This window comes from Notolepis coatsorum (assembly GCF_963971535.1).
Source record: "Notolepis coatsorum genome assembly, chromosome: 19".
In the NCBI taxonomy this organism is placed as follows: domain Eukaryota; kingdom Metazoa; phylum Chordata; class Actinopteri; order Aulopiformes; family Paralepididae; genus Notolepis; species Notolepis coatsorum.
In genome coordinates, this window is record NC_140183.1 from 70172064 (window position 1) to 70196024 (window position 23961).

At 43.4% G+C, this 23961-nt stretch overlaps 1 protein-coding gene across 1 annotated transcript in view; it reads right to left on the reverse strand.

Moving 5' to 3' along the window:
- Positions 1-23961, reverse strand: part of cdkal1 (CDK5 regulatory subunit associated protein 1-like 1) — a 773897-nt gene that overhangs the window by 329186 nt on the left and 420750 nt on the right. The window contains exon 10 of the mRNA XM_084335967.1: positions 4208-4353. Within this exon, the coding sequence (XP_084192093.1) occupies positions 4208-4353 (146 nt within the window). The remainder of the gene's footprint in view (positions 1-4207; positions 4354-23961) is intronic.

Sequence of the window (23961 nt, forward strand, 5' to 3'; positions counted from 1 at the left end):
CAAACAAATAACAGCCAAGGTCTCTTGATGTGTGCGATACGTATCCTGATACGTATCCAGTGTATCTAAGAACACTGGTTCCATATAAAATTCGAACCAACATCATCTCAGGGAAAAGCACTTTGTTGTGATGACATTGACAAGTGTGATGTCTGGGGTTATTTGGAATAATACAGAAAACATCATCAATAACATTAAACCAACCACTGTAGCGACCACATCCCCTATGATGCAATCATGTCTAGCAGTGTGCAGACATTCACAGTATGTGCAACAGACTAGATGTTGAATGTGTCGTGGTTCTTCAGGTACCATAACACCACGTTGTACTTGGTTGGCAGGAGCTGCCGTCTAGCTTCATCAGCGAACCGTGAGATATCCTCACCTACAACTGGATTATGATACACCAATGGGTTATTGCATTGCAAGATTTCAACTAGGGATGTCTGATATTATCGGCCTACCGATATTATCGGCCGATATTGGCATACAAATGTGATATCGGAAAATATCGGTATCGGGTAAAAAAGAATTAAAAAAATTATTTTTTTACATTTATTTAACCTTTATTTACCCAGGCAAGCAAGTAAGAACAAATTATTATTTTATTTATTGTCAAAGTATGCATAATGTTGTGTTAATTACACGACAAGAGATATGTAATGTTATTTCCTGAAATTATTCAGTTTTTTGGAGGGGGAAACCCTGCATATATCGGTATTGGTTGCTATCGGTATCGGAAATTAAGAGTTGGACAATATCGGTATAGGTAAAAAAGCCAATATCGAGCATCCCTAGTTTCAACCTTACTATACTTGCACATAAGACGAACCAAGCAGATCCTTCTGGATTGAGAAGAAAGACAGCTGCAGGGTATCTGCTGGTTTCAACAGGTTACATTAAGGCTTTTGAAGACCTTTTTAATACCACTTAGAGCAAAATGTAATACCAATTTCACGACCATACTAGCCAAAAGATTTTTGAATTCTTTTGAATTATGATATTAAACAGTGCCCCGGACATTCTGGATGGACTTTGTAAAACTGTGATGACGAGCTAGGAGGGCGGAGCATGATCAAGCAGTGGCTTTTAGTCTTGCCCGGTCGGCAAATCAACCATTATTTGGATACTCATGTGCAGTCTATTCGCCCAGTATATTCGCGCTGACCCTTTGTACACAAGACAAGAGCTACTGGACATTGGTTCACATGTCAGATTACTGGATCTTTCCATATTTTTCGATGGACCGCACGACATCGTCAGACCTCTGGGTACACTGGGTCTGTTTACATCACCTCCCTGGACAAAGAGGCCTCATAGGCGGCAGAGGGATCGAAAGCAGAAGCCGCAGAACTGGCGACTAGCGACTCATTTCCTGTGGGGGATTTGCACTAGGGCCGCAAACTGACTCGGCAATGGCGATCGTGTGTAGCGAACTATTGGAGATTATTATGAAGAGGGAAAAAAACGTAATGATCCATAAGGTGCGTTTTCACCAGACTACTAGTCAAACTGGCCGAGGATGTAACGTTATCTGTTCACCGCGCCCCAGTAGTTGCCACTACTCCATAGCCAGAATATTTCACTGAAATGTTCAGCGATAGCGATAACGACACAGACAGCGAGATTACCAATGTATGCCAAGTCGAGAAGCAGGTAAGAATACCCATCGTGGTGTTGTGAATAGAACAATTCATGTATCAACATGAGGCATTGGCCCTTGACCTGAACATGTATTTATGTCGAGCAACAAGCACAAACTGTGCATGCTGCACACAAAACACGCAATGTCTTGCATTCTAGAAAATGAGCATAGATTTTTCTTAAACTAGGCGCACTCTTTAGCCAGGGGTTGCGCATGAACGGATGTATATAGAAACAAACAGTTTGTTCCCTGTTGGGAGTATAAATATAAGCATTTCAAATGAGCCATAGTATGTCTACTCTCCATAGCTATAATATAGAATATATACGATGGGTCTACAAACATTGTTAAAACGGTCTGAAACGCTGGCGTCAGATATTAAAGATGGGAAAACAGCATGGCAGTCAATGAGTTGATACTTTTTAATACCCCGTAGATACATAGGATGTGATAGAGTGAACTCCAGGGGCACCTGTCTGAAGCCTCAGTCCGGACCTGCATTTCCTCCGCACCTCTCTCACAGGGTGAATGTATCCCGCTAATAGTAGTTGAGTGGTGAGAGGATAATGACACGCTTCACTCACCATCAGCTCCTCTAGCTCTAGACCAGAGCCCGCGTTACTCTGTGTTGGAGCTCTAGAGCTCGACCATAGAAAACGTGGCTTTTAGAGATGTAATTTGTATTCAAAATTCACAATTTGAATGGAGGTTGAAAAAATAAAATAAAATACATTTCCACAGAGCTTAACACTTTGATTACCGGCCATTAACATGGTAAAACGTGGTTGAATGCCAGCACCCACTTCAATGATAGCGTTGTGAACGCATAATCTCTGTCTTAAATTATGGCTATGTGTCTACTGTCCGTCGTTTATCAATGACTTGTTTGCAGTCAACATTTTCGAAACGGATTGTTTTTTAATCGCTTCATTTCCGTGTTATAGCATTTTGAAAAGCCCTCGTTTTCAAGGAAAATATAAAGATTCCGTGATAAAAGGCATTTACTGGAATATTCTGGAATACACAAAAACGTTGTAATTTTTCGGCCTATTTATGAATCGTTTTCAAATAAACGCTAGATTATCGATAGTATATGTGTACTTATGCACGCTATAGAAGCGGGCTGAAATATCGATTATCTCATTTCCTGATCGCTCGCACAGCCACACAGCCACACACACACATAGGGCAAACGCTTATATCTCTGTGAAAATAGCTCTGATTATCCTAAGACTGGTAAAATAGATTCCTTACCTTAGATCAGATGTTATCCAAAAAGATTATTCCAATTCCTGATCGCCATTCCAAATATCGATCACGCTTATTAATTACAGTGTTGGGTACTGTAAATACATAATACACACGTTTTTCGGGCCGGCGAGCACAATGGATTCTTCAGTTGGCCTTGACGGAAAAGTTAAATGAGGAAACTGGCCACCCCCCCTTCGTCAGTGTAAAGTAATGGGGTGCAGTTACACAGGGAGAGACGATAGCACTGCACAAGACCGAAGCAGACTACAAAGAGTGACACGTTCAGCCGAACGCACAATTGGAGGGGGGCTCCCCACCCTCCAGAACATTTACTACAAGCGTTGCAAGGGCAAGGCTAAGAGAATCATTAAAGACTCCAGTCACCCGAACAACTGCCTCTTTGAACTGCTGCGGTCAGGCAAGCGATACCGGAGTCTCAAGGCGAGCACAGAAAGACTCAGAAGTAGCTTCTATCCCCAGGCCATCAGGCTGCTAAACGAACAATGAATGAACACTACACAACAACAACCACCAAACGCACATAGCACACACATCCACACGCACACACTCACTTTAAACAAGCACACTGTAGCACCCACTCCACACACTTTATAGCACACACCCACTTTAAACAAACACACTGTAGCACCCACTCCCCACACTTTATATTTATGGATGAAGGATTGCACTACAACTCGTACACCTTACTGTAAATTGTACCTAAAATTGTACCTCATCCCATTTCTGCTTTGCACTAGATAGTACTGTACATTAGTACACTGCATAGTATTGTGTATTGTATATTATATGGTAACTCAGAACATTGTACATATGTCTATACCGAACACTGTGACCTCATTTTCTTCTTCTAAATTCATGCTATATTATGTTATTATGTTATTTGATACTATCTTGTCTAGCACAGTCTCTGGAGCGTAACAGTAAGAAGCATTTTGTATGAAAGTATTCTGTACTTCTGTATGACAACAATTAAAGAACTTGAACTTGAACTTGATAGGGGGCAGTATATTCCCAATTGAGCTCAGAGAGACTCTGCAGCACGAACCCGAGGCTCGATTTATGAAATATGAATTCAAATCGCCAATAAAAAGAAATACGACAAACAAACGCTATATAGCGTCGGGGGCACTCAAAGGTCGGCATGAACTAACGACAAAACACGTCCGTGGCACTCAATGTGCTAAGAGTCACAAAAACCCATGGTTTCCACACACACGCACGCACACACACACACGCACACACACACACACACACGCACACACACACAGTGAGGGAGTATGATGGACATACCGGTCTTTCAGGAAGTCCACCACCTTCCTGAAGTCCTCGGCGCAGTACTCTCTCTTCATGTCCATCAGGACGCTGTCTGAGGCAGACTGGACCGGGACGTGTAGGAACGCGTAGACGCGGGGATGATTCAAGATCTTAGCCATCTCCTGTAAGAGACGGGAGAGGGAGAGCCTCAGATGTGCTTTGAGATCTTAGCCATCTCCTCCTGAGGGTTCGATCGAGAGGGTTAGAGAGAGGGTTAGAGCGAGAGAGATATAGAGAGATATAGAGATATAGAGAGAGAGAAAAAGAGGGACCATCCACACGTATGATTCAGTATATACAGTATAATGCCCATCTCCTAGAGAAAGCAATATACAGTATAGAGAAAAGGAGGAAGAAGGAAATACAGGAATAACAAAGGTTAGAATGTTTCTGTGAGTGAACGAATGCATGATGATGAAAATGCATTGGTAATTATAGTCAGTGTTCAGCTTTATTATACTTTTTTGCCACTATCTCAGCCAGTTGGACAGATCTGAACACACCTGCAGTGCTCAAATACACTCATATCTCTCTCCTCTCTCCCCTCTCTCTCTCCCTCTCTATATCTCTATCTCCCTCATTCTCTCCATCATGCTCTCTCTTTCTGTCTCTAGTTGTATCTATAGTGTATAGTATATAATTGTGTTTTTTCTCATTTATGTTGATGGAAAAATGGTCTACAATGTAATTTATAGTTATTGACTATGATACCAAATAAAAAAGGAATTAAAAGAGATTTAAGAAAATAATTGTGAGGAAACGGAAGATAGAAAAAAATACAATAACAACAACAGATGTAGCAAAAGAGAGAGAGATAAATAGAGAAATAGAGAGGGAGATAAATCGTGAAAGAGGGACATATAGATAAAGAAAAATCACGAACGAAGGAGAGAAAACACGAAAGAGAGAGGGATATGGAGAAAGCATGAATGATAGATTAAGATAAAGAGAAAAAGCATGCAATATAGAGGGAGATAAAAAGCATGAAAGAGAGAAATAGAGGAGAGAGAAAGCATGAAATAGAAGGATATAGATATAAATCACGAAAGAGAGAGGGATAGAGAAAGAGATACACCATCAATGGGAGAGATAAAGATAGAGATAAAGCATGAAGGATATAGACAAAACATTAAAGAGAGATGGATAGAAAGAGAGATAAAGCATGAAAACAAGAGGGATATTGAAAAAAGAGAGACATAGAGAATGCATGAGCTAGAGATACAGATATATATAGAGAGATAGAGATAGAGAGATATAGAGAGAGAGCTAGATATATAGATAGGGAGAGAGATAGATAGAGATAGATACAAATAGACTGACAGATCAGTAGAATAGTTTACTGATGGTCGTAATCACCATTATATCATTAGCATCCTAATCACCACTAAGAGAGATAATGAGATATGGAGACCGATAGAGGGATATAGAGAGATGGAGACAGAGAGCGGGATGGATAGATATGGAGACATATCGATAATAGAGATATGATATAGAGAGATGTAGAGAGAGATAATGATATAGAGATATGGAGACAGATAGTGATGTATATAGGATATATAGATGGAGGCAAATATATGGATATATAGAGATGGAGACAGATAGAGGGATGTAAAGAGATGTATACAGAAAGCATGTAGAGATGATATAGAGAGATGGATACAGATGGAGATAGGATAATGATATGGATGCAGATATATGGATAGCGAGAGATATAACCAGAGACAAATATAGAATGGAGGGAGGGTATAGATATATGGATACAGATAGAGGGATGGAGACAGGATATAGATATATGGAGAGATGGAGATGAAGATAGTATAGAGAGATGTAGGCAGATAGATGGATAGCGAGATATGGAGATATAGATATAATGGAGAGGGTAGATATATTGAGACATAGATATAGATGTAGATATGATATAGACAGATGGAGAGAGAGAGGGGATGAATATATGATAGAGAGAGATGTAGACAGATATACGGATATAGAGATGGATACAGATATAGAATGGAGAGAGGGTAGAGAGATGGAGACAGAGAGAGAATGGATAGAGGGTAGAGAGAGATGGAGACAGAGCGAGGGATGGAGAGAGGGTAGAGAGAGATGGAAACATATATAGGGATGGAGAGATGATAGAGAGATGAAGACAGATAGAGGGATGAAGAGAGGAGAGAGATCGAGACAGAGATAGGATAGAGAGAGATGAAGACGGATGAGGAAAGGGAAACAAGAGAGGGGTAGAGAAGTGATTTAATGATTTCCTACTAAAATATGCTGATTGTGGTCCGTCTTCTCAATTAAGATCTATTGTACAGTAGGGTTCACACCATTCTGCATGCACACATGTGCACGTGCACACACACACACACACACACACACACACACACACACACACACACACACACACACACACACACACACCAGGCTCACTAACAGTGCACCACAGGGGGCTGGCCATTGAAAGTTCCTAATCAGATAGAATTAATTAGGTTGGAAACGGAGTCTGATTGGTAGTGAGGATAAATCAGACCGCTTTCTGTACTTAATGTGTGTGTGTGTGTGTGTGTGTGTGTGTGTGTGTGTGTGTGTGTGTGTGTGTGTGTGTCTCCAGACAGACATACAGACAGACGGCTAGAGGGTGGAGAGTGTGTCAATATGTAATAAATGTGGTAGAGCCTCAATGTGGAAATTCGAGGCACAGTGATCTGAAAATCCGAACCGCAATTCATCCTAATTTAATTTATATTTAATAGATTCATTAATAACCATAATGTTGTGAATCAATACTTCATTTTAATGTTATAATTAACTATATTTAATTGCTGCAGACACATCAGTTTCATTACATTTGTATTGAAACATGTTCAATCCAATCTAATTTTAATGAATATAACTGTGGTCAAAACGTATGATTGTGTGATGCATCAAATCTTTCCCCTAAATAACTGGAATTACATTTCATGCCGTGAATTCAGTCATTAAACCCCTACTGCTTAACATGTCATATTTCTATATAAATAAATTCAATATCTTAACGTGTCATAATTCTATATAAATAAATTCAATATATTAACGTGTCATAATTATATATAAAGAAATACAATATCATATGTATATTGACATTGCATTGTAGAAATACAATATCTTCACTTAAAGGTTAACACAATAATGCCATGGCCGCATGATGCATGTTTCAATGATGCTACGTTGATAATATATGAACATATTTATTATTATTATTTTATATATCCAAGTTGCACAGGACAGCCACGGTGAGCCATAGTGCCTCAATCGCATTATACTCACCGACAATAATAACTCCCCACTGACTACAATCTAACCAGCAGACTGTCTAAGTGTGTGTGAATGTGTGCATGTGTGTGTGTAGGGGTGAATAGGGTTTTAACAGATGGCATGTTAGTTTGAATGGCAGGGCACTGGTGATGGGCACTGGGGATTAATCTATAGGGGTGGCAATGACACACACACACACACCATCTCACTCACTCACTCACTCTACACATACACACACCTGCACACATATATTTGTACAGTACACACACACACACACACACACACACACACACACACACATTTATCATGTGTGTGTGACAGAGTGTGTCCCTAGCTCTAATGACTTTACAGCATCATGGGTCTCCCATTAACAATCTCTATGGAATAAAAGCCTGTCCGACGTCTCACTGCTGTCAGCTGGCCGTGTGCTGCTCTGACAGACAACAATGCTGAGATGAAAGGCCACGGCTCGTTAGCCTGACAGCTCAGAGAGAACTTCATTTATATCTACTAGTGCAGCCCCGTTCAGAGCTTGGAACCGGGCCGACTGCTTGGTCTACAGGAGTGCTGCTTGGTCCCTAGAAGTGCTGCTTGGTCTACAGGAGTGCTGCTTGGTCTACAGAAGTGCTGCTTGGTCTACAGAAGTGCTGCTTGGTCCCTAGAAGTGCTGCTTGGTCTACAGGAGTGCTGCTTGGTCTACAGAAGTGCTGCTTGGTCTACAGAAGTGCTGCTTGGTCTACAGGAGTGCTGCTTGGTCTACAGAAGTGCTGCTTGGTCTACAGGAGTGCTGCTTGGTCTACAGAAGTGCTGCTTGGTCTACAGAAGTGCTGCTTGGTCTACAGAAGTGCTGCTTGGTCTACAGAAGTACTGCTTGGTCTACAGAAGTGCTGCTTGGTCTACAGGAGTGCTGCTTGGTCTACAGAAGTGCTGCTTGGTCTACAGGAGTGCTGCTTGGTCTACAGAAGTGCTGCTTGGTCTACAGAAGTGCTGCTTGGTCTACAGAAGTGCTGCTTGGTCTACAGAAGTGCTGCTTGGTCTACAGAAGTGCTGCTTGGTCTACAGAAGTGCTGCTTGGTCTACAGAAGTGCTGCTTGGTCTACAGAAGTGCTGCTTGGTCTACAGAAGTGCTGCTTGGTCTACAGAAGTGCTGCTTGGTCTACAGAAGTGCTGCTTGGTCTACAGAAGTGCTGCTTGGTCTACAGAAGTGCTGCTTGGTCCCTAGAAGTGCTGCTTGGTCTACAGGAGTGCTGCTTGGTCTACAGAAGTGCTGCTTGGTCTACAGAAGTGCTGCTTGGTCTACAGAAGTGCTGCTTGGTCTACAGAAGTGCTGCTTGGTCTACAGAAGTGCTGATTGGTCTACAGAAGTGCTGCTTGGTCCCTAGACGTGCTGATTGGTCTAACTAAGTGCTGCTTGGTCTACAGAAGCGATGCTTGGTCTACAGAAGTGCTGTTTGGCATCTATAAGTGCTATGCAGCGCTGTGTTCGAACCTTGCCCGTTGGGAGCGTGTGCCCATGTGTACTGAGTGCCCGTGCGTAACGTGTGCCCGCTTGCTTGGCCTCTGGTATTGCTATATATATATATATATATGTATGTATGTATGTACAGTATACACAATTACATTTTAAAGCATTCCTGCTTCATTCAAATCAAGTCAAATGTTTTTTACATAGTGAATTATGAACAGTTGTAAAGAAGATATTAAAATACACAACACACACAGCCATGCCGAGGCAGAATGTGTCCCTGAAGCTTCATTTATACTCAAACATGAAAATGCCGCCGGAGGAGTCACCGGTCCAGGGGGAGTCACCGGTCCAGGGGGAGTCACGGGTCCAGGGGGAGTCACGGGTCCAGGAGGAGCCACGGGTCCAGGGGGAGTCACGGGTCCAGGGGGAGTCACCGGTCCAGGGGGAGTCACGGGTCCAGGAGGAGTCACGGGTCCAGGAGGAGCCACGGGTCCAGGGGGAGTCACGGGTCCAGGAGGAGTCACGGGTCCAGGGGGAGTCACCGGTCCAGGGGGAGTCACGGGTCCAGGGGGAGTCACCGGTCCAGGGGGAGTCACGGGTCCAGGGGGAGCCACGGGTCCAGGGGGAGTCACGGGTCCAGGGGGAGTCACGGGTCCAGGGGGAGTCACGGGTCCAGGGGGAGTCACGGGTCCAGGGGGAGTCACCGGTCCAGGAGGAGCCACGGGTCCAGGGGGAGTCACGGGTCCAGGGGGAGTCACGGGTCCAGGGGGAGTCACGGGTCCAGGGGGAGTCACAGGTCCAGGATGAGCCACGGGTCCAGGGGGAGTCACCGGTCCAGGGGGAGCCACCGGTCCAGGGGGAGCCACGGGTCCAGGGGGAGTCACGGGTCCAGGGGGAGCCACGGGTCCAGGGGGAGTCACGGGTCCAGGAGGAGCCACGGGTCCAGGGGGAGTCACCGGTCCAGGGGGAGCCACGGGTCCAGGGGGAGTCACCGGTCCAGGAGGAGCCACGGGTCCAGGGGGAGTCACCGGTCCAGGGGGAGTCACCGGTCCAGGAGGAGCCACGGGTCCAGGGGGAGTCACGGGTCCAGGGGGAGTCACCGGTCCAGGAGGAGCCACGGGTCCAGGGGGAGTCACGGGTCCAGGGGGAGCCACGGGTCCAGGGGGAGTCACCGGTCCAGGGGGAGTCACCGGTCCAGGGGGAGTCACCGGTCCAGGGGGAGTCACGGGTCCAGGGGGAGTCACCGGTCCAGGGGGAGTCACGGGTCCAGGGGGAGTCACGGGTCCAGGGGGAGTCACGGGTCCAGGGGGAGCCACGGGTCCAGGGGGAGCCACGGGTCCAGGAGGAGCCACGGGTCCAGGGGGAGCCACGGGTCCAGGGGGAGTCACGGGTCCAGGGGGAGTCACCGGTCCAGGGGGAGTCACGGGTCCAGGGGGAGTCACCGGTCCAGGGGGAGTCACGGGTCCAGGAGGAGTCACCGGTCCAGGGGGAGCCACGGGTCCAGGAGGAGCCACGGGTCCAGGGGGAGTCACCGGTCCAGGGGGAGTCACCGGTCCAGGGGGAGTCACCGGTCCAGGGGGAGTCACCGGTCCAGGAGGAGCCACGGGTCCAGGAGGAGTCACAGGTCCAGGGGGAGTCACGGGTCCAGGGGGAGTCACGGGTCCAGGGGGAGTCACTGGTCCAGGAGGAGTCACGGGTCCAGGGGGAGTCACGGGTCCAGGGGGAGTCACCGGTCCAGGGGGAGTCACCGGTCCAGGGGGAGTCACGGGTCCAGGGGGAGTCACCGGTCCAGGGGGAGCCACGGGTCCAGGAGGAGCCACGGGTCCAGGGGGAGTCACCGGTCCAGGGGGAGTCACCGGTCCAGGGGGAGTCACCGGTCCAGGAGGAGCCACGGGTCCAGGAGGAGTCACGGGTCCAGGGGGAGTCACCGGTCCAGGGGGAGTCACGGTTCTAGGGGGAGTCACGGGTCCAGGGGGAGTCACCGGTCCAGGGGGAGTCACCGGTCCAGGGGGAGTCACGGGTCCAGGGGGAGTCACCGGTCCAGGGGGAGCCTGCGTGCCCCTCTCCCAAAGCGGAACTGTATGTGGGATGATGCAGCCCACTTGCCTTGAGCCTCGCACTCCTCATCTACCTGGATGATGTGGGACTATAAATGCTCAAACCTCTACAACCACTGCAGATAAATAATCAACGTGGAAGTCTGTTTTGGCCCTCTATATCTTGCTCCCTGTATTTCTGTCTCTTTGAAATGTACTCTCTCTCTCCCCATCTCCCTGTGTTTATGTCTCTTTGTATAGTTCTCTCTCTCTCTCTATTTATCTGTGCATCTCTCTCCCTCTCTGTATTTATCTATATCTTTGTATCTCACTATTTGTATCTATCTGTAATCATTTATCTGTATATATATATATATATATATATATATATATATATATATATATATATGTATTGCGCTCTCTTTTCTCTGTAAATATCTATATCTCTCTCTTTCTCGCTGTATCTCTCTGTATCTATGTATATATATCTGTAAATCTCGCTATCTCTCCTTCTTTCTCTCTGTATCTATCTCTGTAAATCTAATATGTCTGTATCTCTCTCTGTAAACATCTCTTTCTGTATCTCTCTCTGTCTGTATCTGTGTGTTTTACTTGCAGAAAGGAGAACATGTGTTGTCTGGATGTTTCATCACATATTTCATTGCAGGTGTAATAATACATGGTGTGATGAATCATCGTGTGACGATCTCCCCCTGGGAGGCTGGCAGATCTGGCAGAAGAATAACTGCTGTTTTCTTTGGACACACTCTGCCTGTGCCTGTGTGTGCACGCTCTCACACGCGTGTACGGCCATGCTGAGGCATGTATGTACGTGTGTGTCTGTGTCCGTCTGTGCCTCTTTCTGTGCTCTGCTTTTGTTGTGCTTAAAGCAGTGAGATGTCACCATTAATCTAAAGTAGGCCCCATCACATCATGGGACAGACAGAGGTGGAAAAATAATCTGAAGTAGACCCCACCACGACATAGAACACGACATACAGGGACAGAGGTGGAATACTAATCTGAAGTAGACCCCACCACGACATACAGATGTGGAATACTAATCTGAAGTAGACCCCACCACGACATACAGGGACAGAGGTGGAATACTAATCTGAAGTAGACCCCACCACGACATACAGAGGTGGAATACTAATCTGAAGTAGACCCCACCACGACATACAGATGTGGAATACTAATCTGAAGTAGACCCCACCACGACATACAGAGGTGGAATACTAATCTGAAGTAGACCCCACCACGACATACAGAGGTGGAATACTAATCTGAAGTAGACCCCACCACGACATACAGAGGTGGAATACTAATCTGAAGTAGACCCCACCACGACATACAGAGGTGGAATACTAATCTGAAGTAGACCCCACCACGACATACAGAGGTGGAATAATAATCAGAGGTAGGCCCCACCACTATAGAACATGACATGGTGTGCACACTTGTGATCATAGGCGTTGGGCTTCCCAGACCACAGCGCTGAGCCTTAAAGTGCCCTTTTAAAATATATATGACCTCTTAGCTCCTAGCAGCCTCCTGTCGACGCTCAGACTTAAAGGGGAACTATTTGACTATTTCTTTCACTATTTGGGCACTTTTACACAATTCCTGTGAGTCTATGGAACACCTCTGTAATTTTTTTTTTTTAATTCATTGTTTTGTATTTCTAATCAAGTCCTCAAAAACAGCATTTTTCTACCTCAAGATCTTAAGCCGTTTTGAGCCTGGGCTCCAACCACAATGGTAAACCACTGCCTCGCCTGAACATTATCATGCAGCGGTGTCTCTCTGACATCACAAATCAGCACATTTTCAGATGACTCAGTTCAGTGAGGGTGAATATTGTGAGAGGAGAATTGGAAGAATGCGCCAATATGAGAATTAGAGACATAGATCATATTAATATAAGTTCACATAGCTAGGAAACAATGCTAAACACTGAAAAAGGCCATTTATAAGATAGTTCCCCTTTAAAAAATGCAGAAATGTGAGACGAGGCTGGTAAAGTGCCAGACAGCACAGCAATACATAAATAAATATATATAATAATAATAATAATAATAATAATAATAATAATAATAATAATAATAATAATAATAATAATAATAATAATAATAATAATAATAATAATAATAATAATAATAATAATAATAATAGAATAATTCATTTATTTTGTATAGCGCTTTTCAAAGACCCAAAGTCGCTGACAATAGGCAAAAAAAAGAAACAAAGAAAACAAAGAAACAGAGAACCACAGGGAAACAGAGGACAATAAGAATACACAGGAACATAAAAACCACGAGTAACGGATTACAAATGCGGGAGTGAGTAGGGGAGACACGTCGGGAGGAGAGTAAGGGAAAACCAAGGGGGGTGGGGGGGCAGGAGGAGAGAACGTGGGGTAGGGGGAAATGGTGGCGAGTTGGAGGACGGTGGTTATGAGTAAGGAAGGTTGAATGCTAGGGAGAACAGGTAGCTTTTGAGTCTGGATTTGAAGGTGGAGAGTGAGGGAGAGTCTCTGATGGTCTGAGGGAGGGAGTTCCAAAAGAGTGGAAGAGGACCGGAGGGAACGGGTGGGGCGGTAGGGGAGAAGGAGGTCAGTCAGGTGGGGGGGGCAGGCTATGGAGGGCTTTGAAGGTGGGGAGTAGTTAAGTGTTTTGAAGTTAATGTGTTCCTTGATCGGGAGCCAGTGGAGGGAGTGGAGGACAGTAGTGATGTGTTCGCGGGACCGGGTGTTAGTAAGGAGGCGGGCGGCTGAGTTTTGGACCATCTGCAGTTTATGGAGAGAGCGGGAGGTGATGCCAGTGAGGAGGGAGTTGCAGTAGTCCAGGCGGGAGGAGATGAAGGCGTGTATGAGGGATTCAGCAGCAGGGGGGGGAGAGGCAGTGACGGATTCTGGCAATGTTGCAGAGGTGAAAATATGAAGTTTTGACAATAATAATAATAATTATTATTATAATTTTGTCTTTATATATACAAATATATGTGTTTATGATTTTTTTTTCCGGACACACCCCCTGTACAAAGCCCTAGATCTTCATCATAATAATAATAATAATAATAATAATAATAATAATAATAATAATAATAATAATAATAATACATATAATACATATAATACATATAATTTATATAGCACACTTTAAACTCAGTGAGATCTCAAGGTGCTTCACAGCAAAAAGGAAATAAATAAAAGGTTTAAAACATAAAAACATTCAAATGTAATAAAAATAAAAACATAGGAGCAGTAAAAAGAAAAAAACTAAATACAGATCAAGTCCTAAAATGACCCTGCTTGTGATACAGTGGTTTTAATGTCAAACATCAAGATCTCACATATGTATAAAATGGGTAACAAGGGACAAATAATATGAGTATCCGTCTATCGTGCTCCTTCTCTTCATGCATGTGCGTGTGTGCGATTGCTAAATATAGTGTTATTTTGTTAAATAGATTGTGTCTTAATCTAGGGGTTCCAGGGGCGCATGAGGACGTGTCGGTATAATCAGTCTGTGTCTGGTTAAGTACTAATATAGTGCAGCCGTAGCGGTTAGAATCTGATGCAACGCGCAGAGAGGACGGTGAAATCACTGGCCAATGACTTTGTCCTAATGTGAACCGCCAGCTCTGACTGGAGGGTAACGACTTACACAACTTTCAAAGTCATTCCCACTTCCTACAGTGTGACAATCTGGGCTCACCGCCCGCGCACCTTAGGGGACGAGTGCGGGGCTCCATTCACTGTGGCGGTTTGAGCGGGTTTTTGTCTTTACCATAGAAAGCAGCGTACATATTGGGGTTGAAGGTGTTCTGAACATTCTGACACTGCATTTATGTTTTTCTGACTGTAGATCCAGCTAAAAATAACAAGTCTGTTTGAGTCTTGTCGAGCGATCAGACTGAATTATCACATGACCATACTGTGTACACACAAACACACCTTAGGCGACACAAGCACAGGTATTACACACACTGCTGCTAACATACACCTGTACCTTGTATCGTATAGTTTGTAAAGATAGAATATACGTTGTGTATTGTGTTTAGTTTATACTTTATAGTTTAGTTCATAGTTTTAGTTTATAGTTATTTATAGCTTATTCAGTTTATATTTATAGTTTATATTCATAGTTATAGTTTATAGTTATAGTTTGTATAGATATAATATACATTGTATGTACTATGTTTACAAATCTACTACGGTTGAAGAGCCGGGAAAAAAAGCATCTCACGTTTTCCTGAATGTATGTACATTTAAAAAAGCTGCAACCTTAAAATATTCATTGAATTAACGAAAGTCCCGCCCACTTAGGAGACAGGAGGTGTTCCGTTTTCATCCCACCGGTGCAGCTTTTAACCCTTTCACTGCCACACTACCAACATGTTAACTCTTTCACTGTGATCATACATAATGTTAACCCGTTCACTGTCACACAGCAACGGGTTAACACTTTCACAACCACACTACATACGGTTAACTGTCTGTAATGTGGTAGTGGAAGGTTAACCTTATGTTGTGTTGTAGTAGTATAAACACATTTACAGTAGTATAGGCATAGTATATATTATGTGTAGATAAGTAGCATAGTACATAATAACAGTAGTCGTGTTTTTGTTTTTCTTCATATATTGATTGAAAAAGTGTGTTTTTAGTCTACATTATTTTATATAGATGCATTTATTTGATGAAATAATGAATGAATGTCTAAAGGCTCTCCTTCAACTATGAATCAAGTCAAATAAAAAGCAGCATGAATAAACAGACACCATCATGCTTATAGGGGGTCGTGGATGTTCTGAGGAGGTTGAGCACCCGTGCCATGAAGAGATCTTTCCAAACAAGAAGCTTTAAGTGGCTGTTAATTACACTGACCTAATTACACCCATTTCCTATGGAAATCCTATTAAATCACATCGTCAACGCTATGGCAACCTCTCCAACACCTCTCTGAGACTAATCACAAACACTCGTACATACATGCACGCACACACAAAAACACGTGTACGCATACACACACCCCGACACACACACCCCGACACACACACACACACACACACACACACGCACAGATAATTCCAGTGTGGTAATGAGCTTATGATGTAGAAGTCTTTGCTGTAGATTGGAATCTCAGAGACATTGATAGTAGTTTATATGGAGCCCTGAGGCATCATCCTCACCACCAGATATAAACAGTGTAATGCTTATATACGCTTCTGGTGTGAGCTATGCGTCCTTTACAGACAGCCAGGCTGCAGGGTTTCCAGAGGGTGGAAGGCAGGACATACAACAGAGAGCATTCATATTAGCGATGTGAAGTTCACGAAGCGGCTTGTTGGTACGAATAAAGGGAACCGAGTCATACTTGGTGTGGAAGCCGTAACACGATATCATACAGAGGGTGGAAGTCCAAAAGCTGCAACATCGTATGGTTCACTTCACTTGTGCTCTCTCGATTCAATGAGGCTCTCTCAATTCTCTCAATGAGGTGGAAGAGGTAGCGCAAATATTTTAGGAAAAAATAGATAAAATATGGTGTACACATTGGGCATCCGGATGGCCTGCAGCTGTTAATAAAATGGTTGGTTCTGCAATCTGTTAATAGAATTTTCAATCAATCAATCACATGCGCAGTGATTGATTGATTGACCATGTTATTAACAGATTGCAGAATGGGTACAATACAGTACGGCTCAATACACACAAATGTCAAGGGGATGCAGACCAGAGAGAGACTTTCGTCTTGTTTACATCAGGGTCCCCCATTTTCAATTCATAATGGATTGTAAGTAAGGGTGCAATTAGCACTGTGCAATCCATTCTTTGTGGACCCCGCCGAAAGTGTCAGGGAGATGAGGCACAGTGTGTGAGCATGTGAGTCGCCACTAGGGGCAGAGTAGCTAACTGCAAGTGAAAGTAAATGGATGCATTTATATAGCGATTTTATCCAAAGCGCTTTACAATTTGTTCCTCACATTTGTACCCAGTCACTCACACATTCACACACCGATGGCAGAGGCAACCATGCAAGGTGCGAACCTGCTCATCGGGAGCAATTAGGGGTCAAGTGTCTTGCTCAAGGACACTTCGACACGCTGCCCTGGAGGAGCGGGAATGGAACTGGGAACCTCCGGATTGCCAGACAACTGATCTACCTCCCGAGCCACTGTCACCCCCTGTTAGCGACATTGCTGGTATATAAGGTGCTTTTAATCTAAAAAGCGTTTTTATTTTACATATACCATCTCATCTTAACGTTTATCGTCATGTCAACCCCTGGAATGCCCTCCAACTGACTGTGAAGCTGAAGGTTATTCCTTCATTTGCTGCATTTATGAGTATGATCTCCGACCACTGTGTGTCGACTTGTAACTGTCTTAGCTGATGTTTTATTGTTTATTGTTATTTATAGTACCGGCTATATGTATGAAATTGCTGATAAACTGTATCTTGTTTTGTAAGCTTGTTGTCGCTGTAAATGAGGGTAACATCAGAGTATTACGAGTTCAAATAAAGGTTTGAAATAAAAAATATATATAAATAAATATGAAGAGAGGTCATTGTGAACAAACAGTGCTAAAATGCTGTCAAACTCAATGTATAGAGCTGTATGTATAATAGAGGGCAAGTAACCTGCATATACGCAGTCATTCTACAGTAATGTACTCTCTCCCAAATGTTGTAACGTAAAAAAAAAAGATAAGAAAAAGGCTAAACAGCCTCATACGGCATGTCTGTCAAACGACTGGTTAGCAGACCATTCCTCGCACCTTCCGACGAGTGAAGAGAGAATAGATTTGAATTCCAGGGCAATCAGTGGTAATGGAGCAACGGTAGAACGAGCTTGCAGTGACATCAGGAGTTCTACAATGGCTGCCTGTCTGGAGGTACAGACAGACACAAACACACACGTACATACAGGCCTCAGCATGGTTGCACGCGATCACACACACACACACACACATACTGTACTTTCTCACACGCAGACACTCTCTCTCTCTCTCTCTCTCACACGCAGACACACTCTCTCTCACACGCACACACACTCTCTCTCTCTCACATGCACATACACACACTCTATCACACGCCTGTTTTTGGGATTCAAACTTTGTCAGGGCTTTTCGTACGGACGTTCGAACCTTCGTTTTTCAAGAAAAAAAAATCTAATTAAATTAGTATTTTTTTAAAATTAAATGTATATAACGAATCAGTTTTTAATACTACAATATTAGTGTAGCCTAATCTTTATATGCAACTGTGAAGAAAAAACCCATTGGTTTAAACAGAATGAATATACACATACAAAAAAATATATATATATAAAAAAATAAAAATAAAAAAATAAATGTATTAAAAATAAAAATGTTGAATGTTGATTTTTCGAATTTGAATGCCAACGTAACGAACGAAGGTCAGAACGTTTGGGTTCAGCCCTAGCTCTCGCTCTCTATCTCTCTCACACACACTATCTATCTCACATGCACACACACACTCTCTCTCTCTCTCTCACATGCACACAGCCACACACAAGCCATTGAAAGGTCCCAAAGCACAGAGAGGGTCCCAGTCTGGTTAAATATAGGTCCCTGATGAGCAGAGACGAGCAGGCAGAGACGCACGCACGCGCACACGCACGCACACACACACACACACACACACACACACACACACACACACACACACACACAGAAGAGTGTTTAAGAGGGTTCTCTAGGGAAAGAAGAGCAGGTTCTAGAGCCAACAGTTCTGTAGCTGTTCCCATGACAATAAGTGGGGTTCCGGTGGTGTGCACACACACACACACATACACACCTCCTATGAGACACCACAGAGACCATTTTGAAAGCAGGGCACACATTCATACGCAGGTCTCCTAGGGAATTGCTGAGACACAGCAGGCAGTGTTTTTGAAGGACGCACGCACACACGCACACACGCACACACGCACACTTCAGTAACAAAGGGTGCACCTGATTTGCCCTGGAGGGCGCCTCGAGAGCACAGCACCCTGCACGATGAATATAGAATAGAATCGAATAGAAGTACTTTATTGATCCCGTGGGAAATTCAGCACTACAGATCGCTCAGTAAACATTTAGGTAGACTAAAAATCTAAAATCACAAATATGACTCCACTCCACTGCTAGAACTGCATTGAGAGAGAGACATCAAATGCATCTCAACGCAATGTACCATCACTGAATGTTCTATGGCATGATTTTAAGAGTGTTGACACACGCAGGAATAGTTGCCGTCATGTAAATAGCAGATAACTAATGAAAATGTCAGCTATGTCAGCTCTCTCTCTCTCTCTCTCTCTCTCTCTCTCTCTCTCTCTCTCTCTCTCTCTCTCTCTCTCTCTCTCTCTCTCTCTCTCTCTCTCTCTCTCTCTCTCTCTCTCTCTCTCTCTCTCTCTCTCTCTCTCTCTCTCTCTCTCTCTCTCTCTCTCTCCTCTCTCTCTCTCTCTCTCTCTCTCTCTCTCTCTCTCTCTCTCTCTCTCTCTCTCTCTCTGCCTTTTTATGCAGCCCATATCCAATTGAATGCCTTTTTTGTTTCATAGTTGTATTCAATTTCACTAAAATATATTGTTTTACTTTTAAAGGATCAAATACTTTTTGCCAGTGTTAACTGTATATACAATACAACATGGATGACTTCTTACATTACTAGAGTTACTCCAGTGCTGCCAGTCATAACCGCTCAAGGATCACACTATCAGGATGTATCACTGTTACTCTTTAGTCATAATTCACCATCCCACATAATGTCATCTCTGTATATCTCTCTCTATGCATGTATCCCACCCTCTCTATATATCTATATGTATGTGTATCACCATCTCTATCTCTCTATGCATGTCTCTCACCCTCTCTATATATCTCTATATGTATGCATATTAGGGCTGTCTTAAATACTTCAAAGCTTCGTTCGATGGGCATGGGATTCAAATGGGAAAATAAAATTTGAATATATTATATATGTCTTAATAAAAAATTAAGTCAAATTCTGCCTTTGTCTCTATTAACACTTCCGGCGCCAACAGCAGAAGGCGCTGATGGCCCTTCAGTGCCAGTGCTTTATCCAATGTAGGATAGGACTTATTTGCGAGTGCTTAAAATATATCAAATATAATAGCAATAGATCTAAATAACAAGGTGATCGTCAATGAGTTGCTTCCAGTCAACATGCACGAAACAGATTTTTCATACATACATTTCCGTTTATACCGTGAATTAATATGAATATATTTCTAGAGCGTTCTGTCTCATCTCAATAAACTCCAGCAAATCGAGCTTCAATGTATTTCGTTAGAAATTGTGCCATTTGTCGCTTGATTTATGAAATAAACGCTAGATTATCGATATTATATGTGTCATCATGGGCGAACAGAAGCAGGGTCTGAAAAATCGCTTCTCCATACTTTGGTCGGCGCGAACCTCACACACACACACGCGCTCCGATGGCGGAGAAAGGAACATCTGATTAACCCAAGATTCGTAACATAAAGTCCTTACCTCACATCTGATGTCCTGCAAAAGATTAATCGAATTCCTGATCGCCATTCAAAATATTGATCGTGTTTATTGATCCAACGTTATAGATCCAAAACACATAATCCACGCTGCTCTGAGTATCAATGTGTTATAACAATACTGCATGCCCGAGAAGGAAAACCTGGACCGGACTTCTTAGATTGATGCACAGCCCCAGCCAGAGGGATTCCAATTATGTGCAATACCATCCGGGAGACGATAGGCGGCGGTATTTGCCCTTTGCGAGCTCAGACCCATTCCCAATGATAACGTCAGGCTGGATGGATGAAAAATGAATGGATATAGCGAATAAAAGAAATATTTTAGTTTTTAATAGTTTAATAGTTTTTAAATCTCGAAGCTTGGAATTAAAATCGAATCTCGGCCCCGAAGCTTCGAATGGCAAAAAAATATTCGAAGGTCAGCCCTAATGTATATCACCCTCTATCTCTATCTATGTATGTATATCACCATCTCTATATGTATGTATATCACCATCTCTATATATCTATGTATGTATATCACCCTCTCTCTGCATATCTCTGTATGTATATCACCCTCTCTATCTCTGTATATCACCATCTCTATATATCGCTCTATGCATGTATCTCACATTCTCTCTATGTACGTCTCTCACCCTCTCTATTTATCTATGTGTATGTCTCTCACCCTAGCTATATATATCTATTAGGGATGCTCGATATTGGCTTTTTTACCGATACCGATATACCGATATTGTCCAACTCTTCAAGTTTCAAGTTTCAAGTTTCTTTAATAGTTGTCATACAGAAGTACAGAATACTTTTGTACAAAATGCTTCTTACTGTTGCGCTCCAGAGACTGTGCAAGACAAGATAAGTATGAAATAAAAACATAGTAAAATTAGAAGTAAAAAAAGAGGTCACAGTGTTCAGTTTAGACATATGTACAATGTTCGATGCAGAATAGACGTAGTTACCATACAATATACAATACTGTGCAGTGTACTAATATACAATACTATATAGTGCAAGGCAGAAATGGAGAAATGGGACGAGGTGCAATTTAGGTACAATTCACAGTAGGTGTACGAGTTGTAGTGCAAATCCTTTATCAATAAATATAAAGTGTAAGTGTGTTTGTGTGATCTAAAGTGTGGAGAGTGGGTGCTGCAGTGTGTTGTTTGTTTGAGTGAGTGTGTGCGTGTGGGTGTGTGTGCTGTGTGCATTTGATGGTTGTTGCATAGTGATTATTGTTCGTTTAGCGATTATTGTTCGTTTAGCAGCCTGATGGCCTGGGGATAGAAGCTTCTTCTGAGTCTTTCTGTGCTCGCCTTAAGACTCCGGTATCGCTTGCCTGACCGCAGCAGTTCAAAGAGGCAGTTGTTCGGGTGGCTCGAGTCCTTAATAATTCTCTTAGCCTTCCCCTTGCACCGCTTGATGTAAATGTTCTGGAGGGTGGGAAGCCCCCCTCCAATTGTGCGTTCGGCTGAACGTGTCACTCTTTGTAGTCTGCTACGGTCTTGTGCAGTGCTATTCCCAAACCAGGAGGTGATGTTGCCGGTCAGGATGCTCTCTATTGTACATGAGTAGAAGTTCCTAAGGATCTTCTGACTGACTTGGAACTTCCTTAGGCGCCTGAGGAAGTAGAGGCGTTGTCGTGCCTTCTTCACAACACTGTCAATGTGTGTGGTCCATGTCAAGTCCTCGGATATGTGGGCTCCGAGGTACTTGAAACTGTCACTCTCTCAACCGGTGCCCCGTCGATGCTGAGGGGGCTGTAGTCCTTGACCCCCGACCTCCTGAAGTCCACAATCATCTCTTTTGTTTTGCTGATGTTCAGGGAGAGGCAGTTCTCCTGACACCACTGTGACAGGTTCTCTACCTCTTCCAGGTAGGCCCTTTCGTCGTTGGCAGAGATCAGGCCCACCACTACTGTGTCATCAGCAAATTTGATGATGGTGTTGTTGTTCCGCTGTGCTACGCAGTCATGTGTGTACAGGGAGTAGAGGAGGGGGCTCAGAACACAGCCTCTTAACACTTTAATCGCCAAAAACGCTGGGACACGTCTTTCCCCGCCATGCTTATTCTGCCAAAGACGCTGGACCACGTCTTTGATATCAATATTTCAAAAATCTGTGATCGAAATCATATTTATCCCCCAGACACTTGATATATACTGTTGATCCCCTCTCAACTCTCCAACGGTTCAAGAGCGCCATCGGGTGGCCGATCGGCGGATCGCCCAAACAGGAAGTGATGCGCCGGAAGTGGTGCTCTCCCATATTTCGTCCGGGCACTCGCTATCGTTAGCGGGACTCCATCTTGATACACTGGACATCGATCGGTTGCAAATAACTCGATAAACAACATGATTTGGACGTATATACTATTATACAACCTGGAAATGGATCGCATATTTCTACATCCCATAATAGGAACATTTCTGTTCCACGCTCATCGCCCAACGCTATGAGGAAGCTACGGTAAGATTCAACGTTATTTTTTACCGTGTTGGATACTAACTGCTCTAATGATCATATCACCCACACTAGATGAATCATATAACGTTGGCCACGGAATTATAAACGACCCCCCCCCCCATCCGGTCAACATCAAATGATCAGTAGTAACTTCTAGAAGCACGTCCATTTGAAATTTTTTATCTTGCGCAGATTCCTATCAAACTGTATTTCATCATCAATATAATGCATTTGGGGCTATAAATCACGTTCTGGAGAAAGCTGCAGAAAACGATAAAAACATACTTATACTTTAGACCGTATTTTAGTATGAATATGTGAATGAAAAAGTATAACGTTGCTACACCCTGAACAATAGATATAGGACGTTGAATGGGCCATAGTAATGTCAATTTAGCAATACAATTTAAAAAGTTATAGCCCTGCAAAGAAGGGGAACTTCTCCATATTAAATAGGGTTGGCGGATGATGGTAAATTATGAATTTAAGCCTGGCGATCAAAGTGTTAATTTCCGATACCGATATCAACCGATATCACATTTGAATGCCGATATCGGCCGATAATATCGGTAGGCCGATAATATCGGACATCATTTCTATAGAAAAAAATAAAAATAAAAAATGTAAAACAGATACCGATATTTTCCGATATCACATTTTAATGCCGATATCGGCCGATAATATTGGACATCCCTAATATCTATGTATATATCTTTATATATGTATGCATTTCTCATATCTATCTATGCATTTATTTATATATCTATATGTATGATTGTCTATATGAGATATATGTATCTCTCTCTCTCTCTCTCTCTCTCTCCCTCCCCCCCCCCCCCCCCCCCCCCGGCATGCTATGGATGTGTTTTGATTTGATCAAAGTGCCATAACTTTCTGTACATGCATCAACTGCATACAGTAT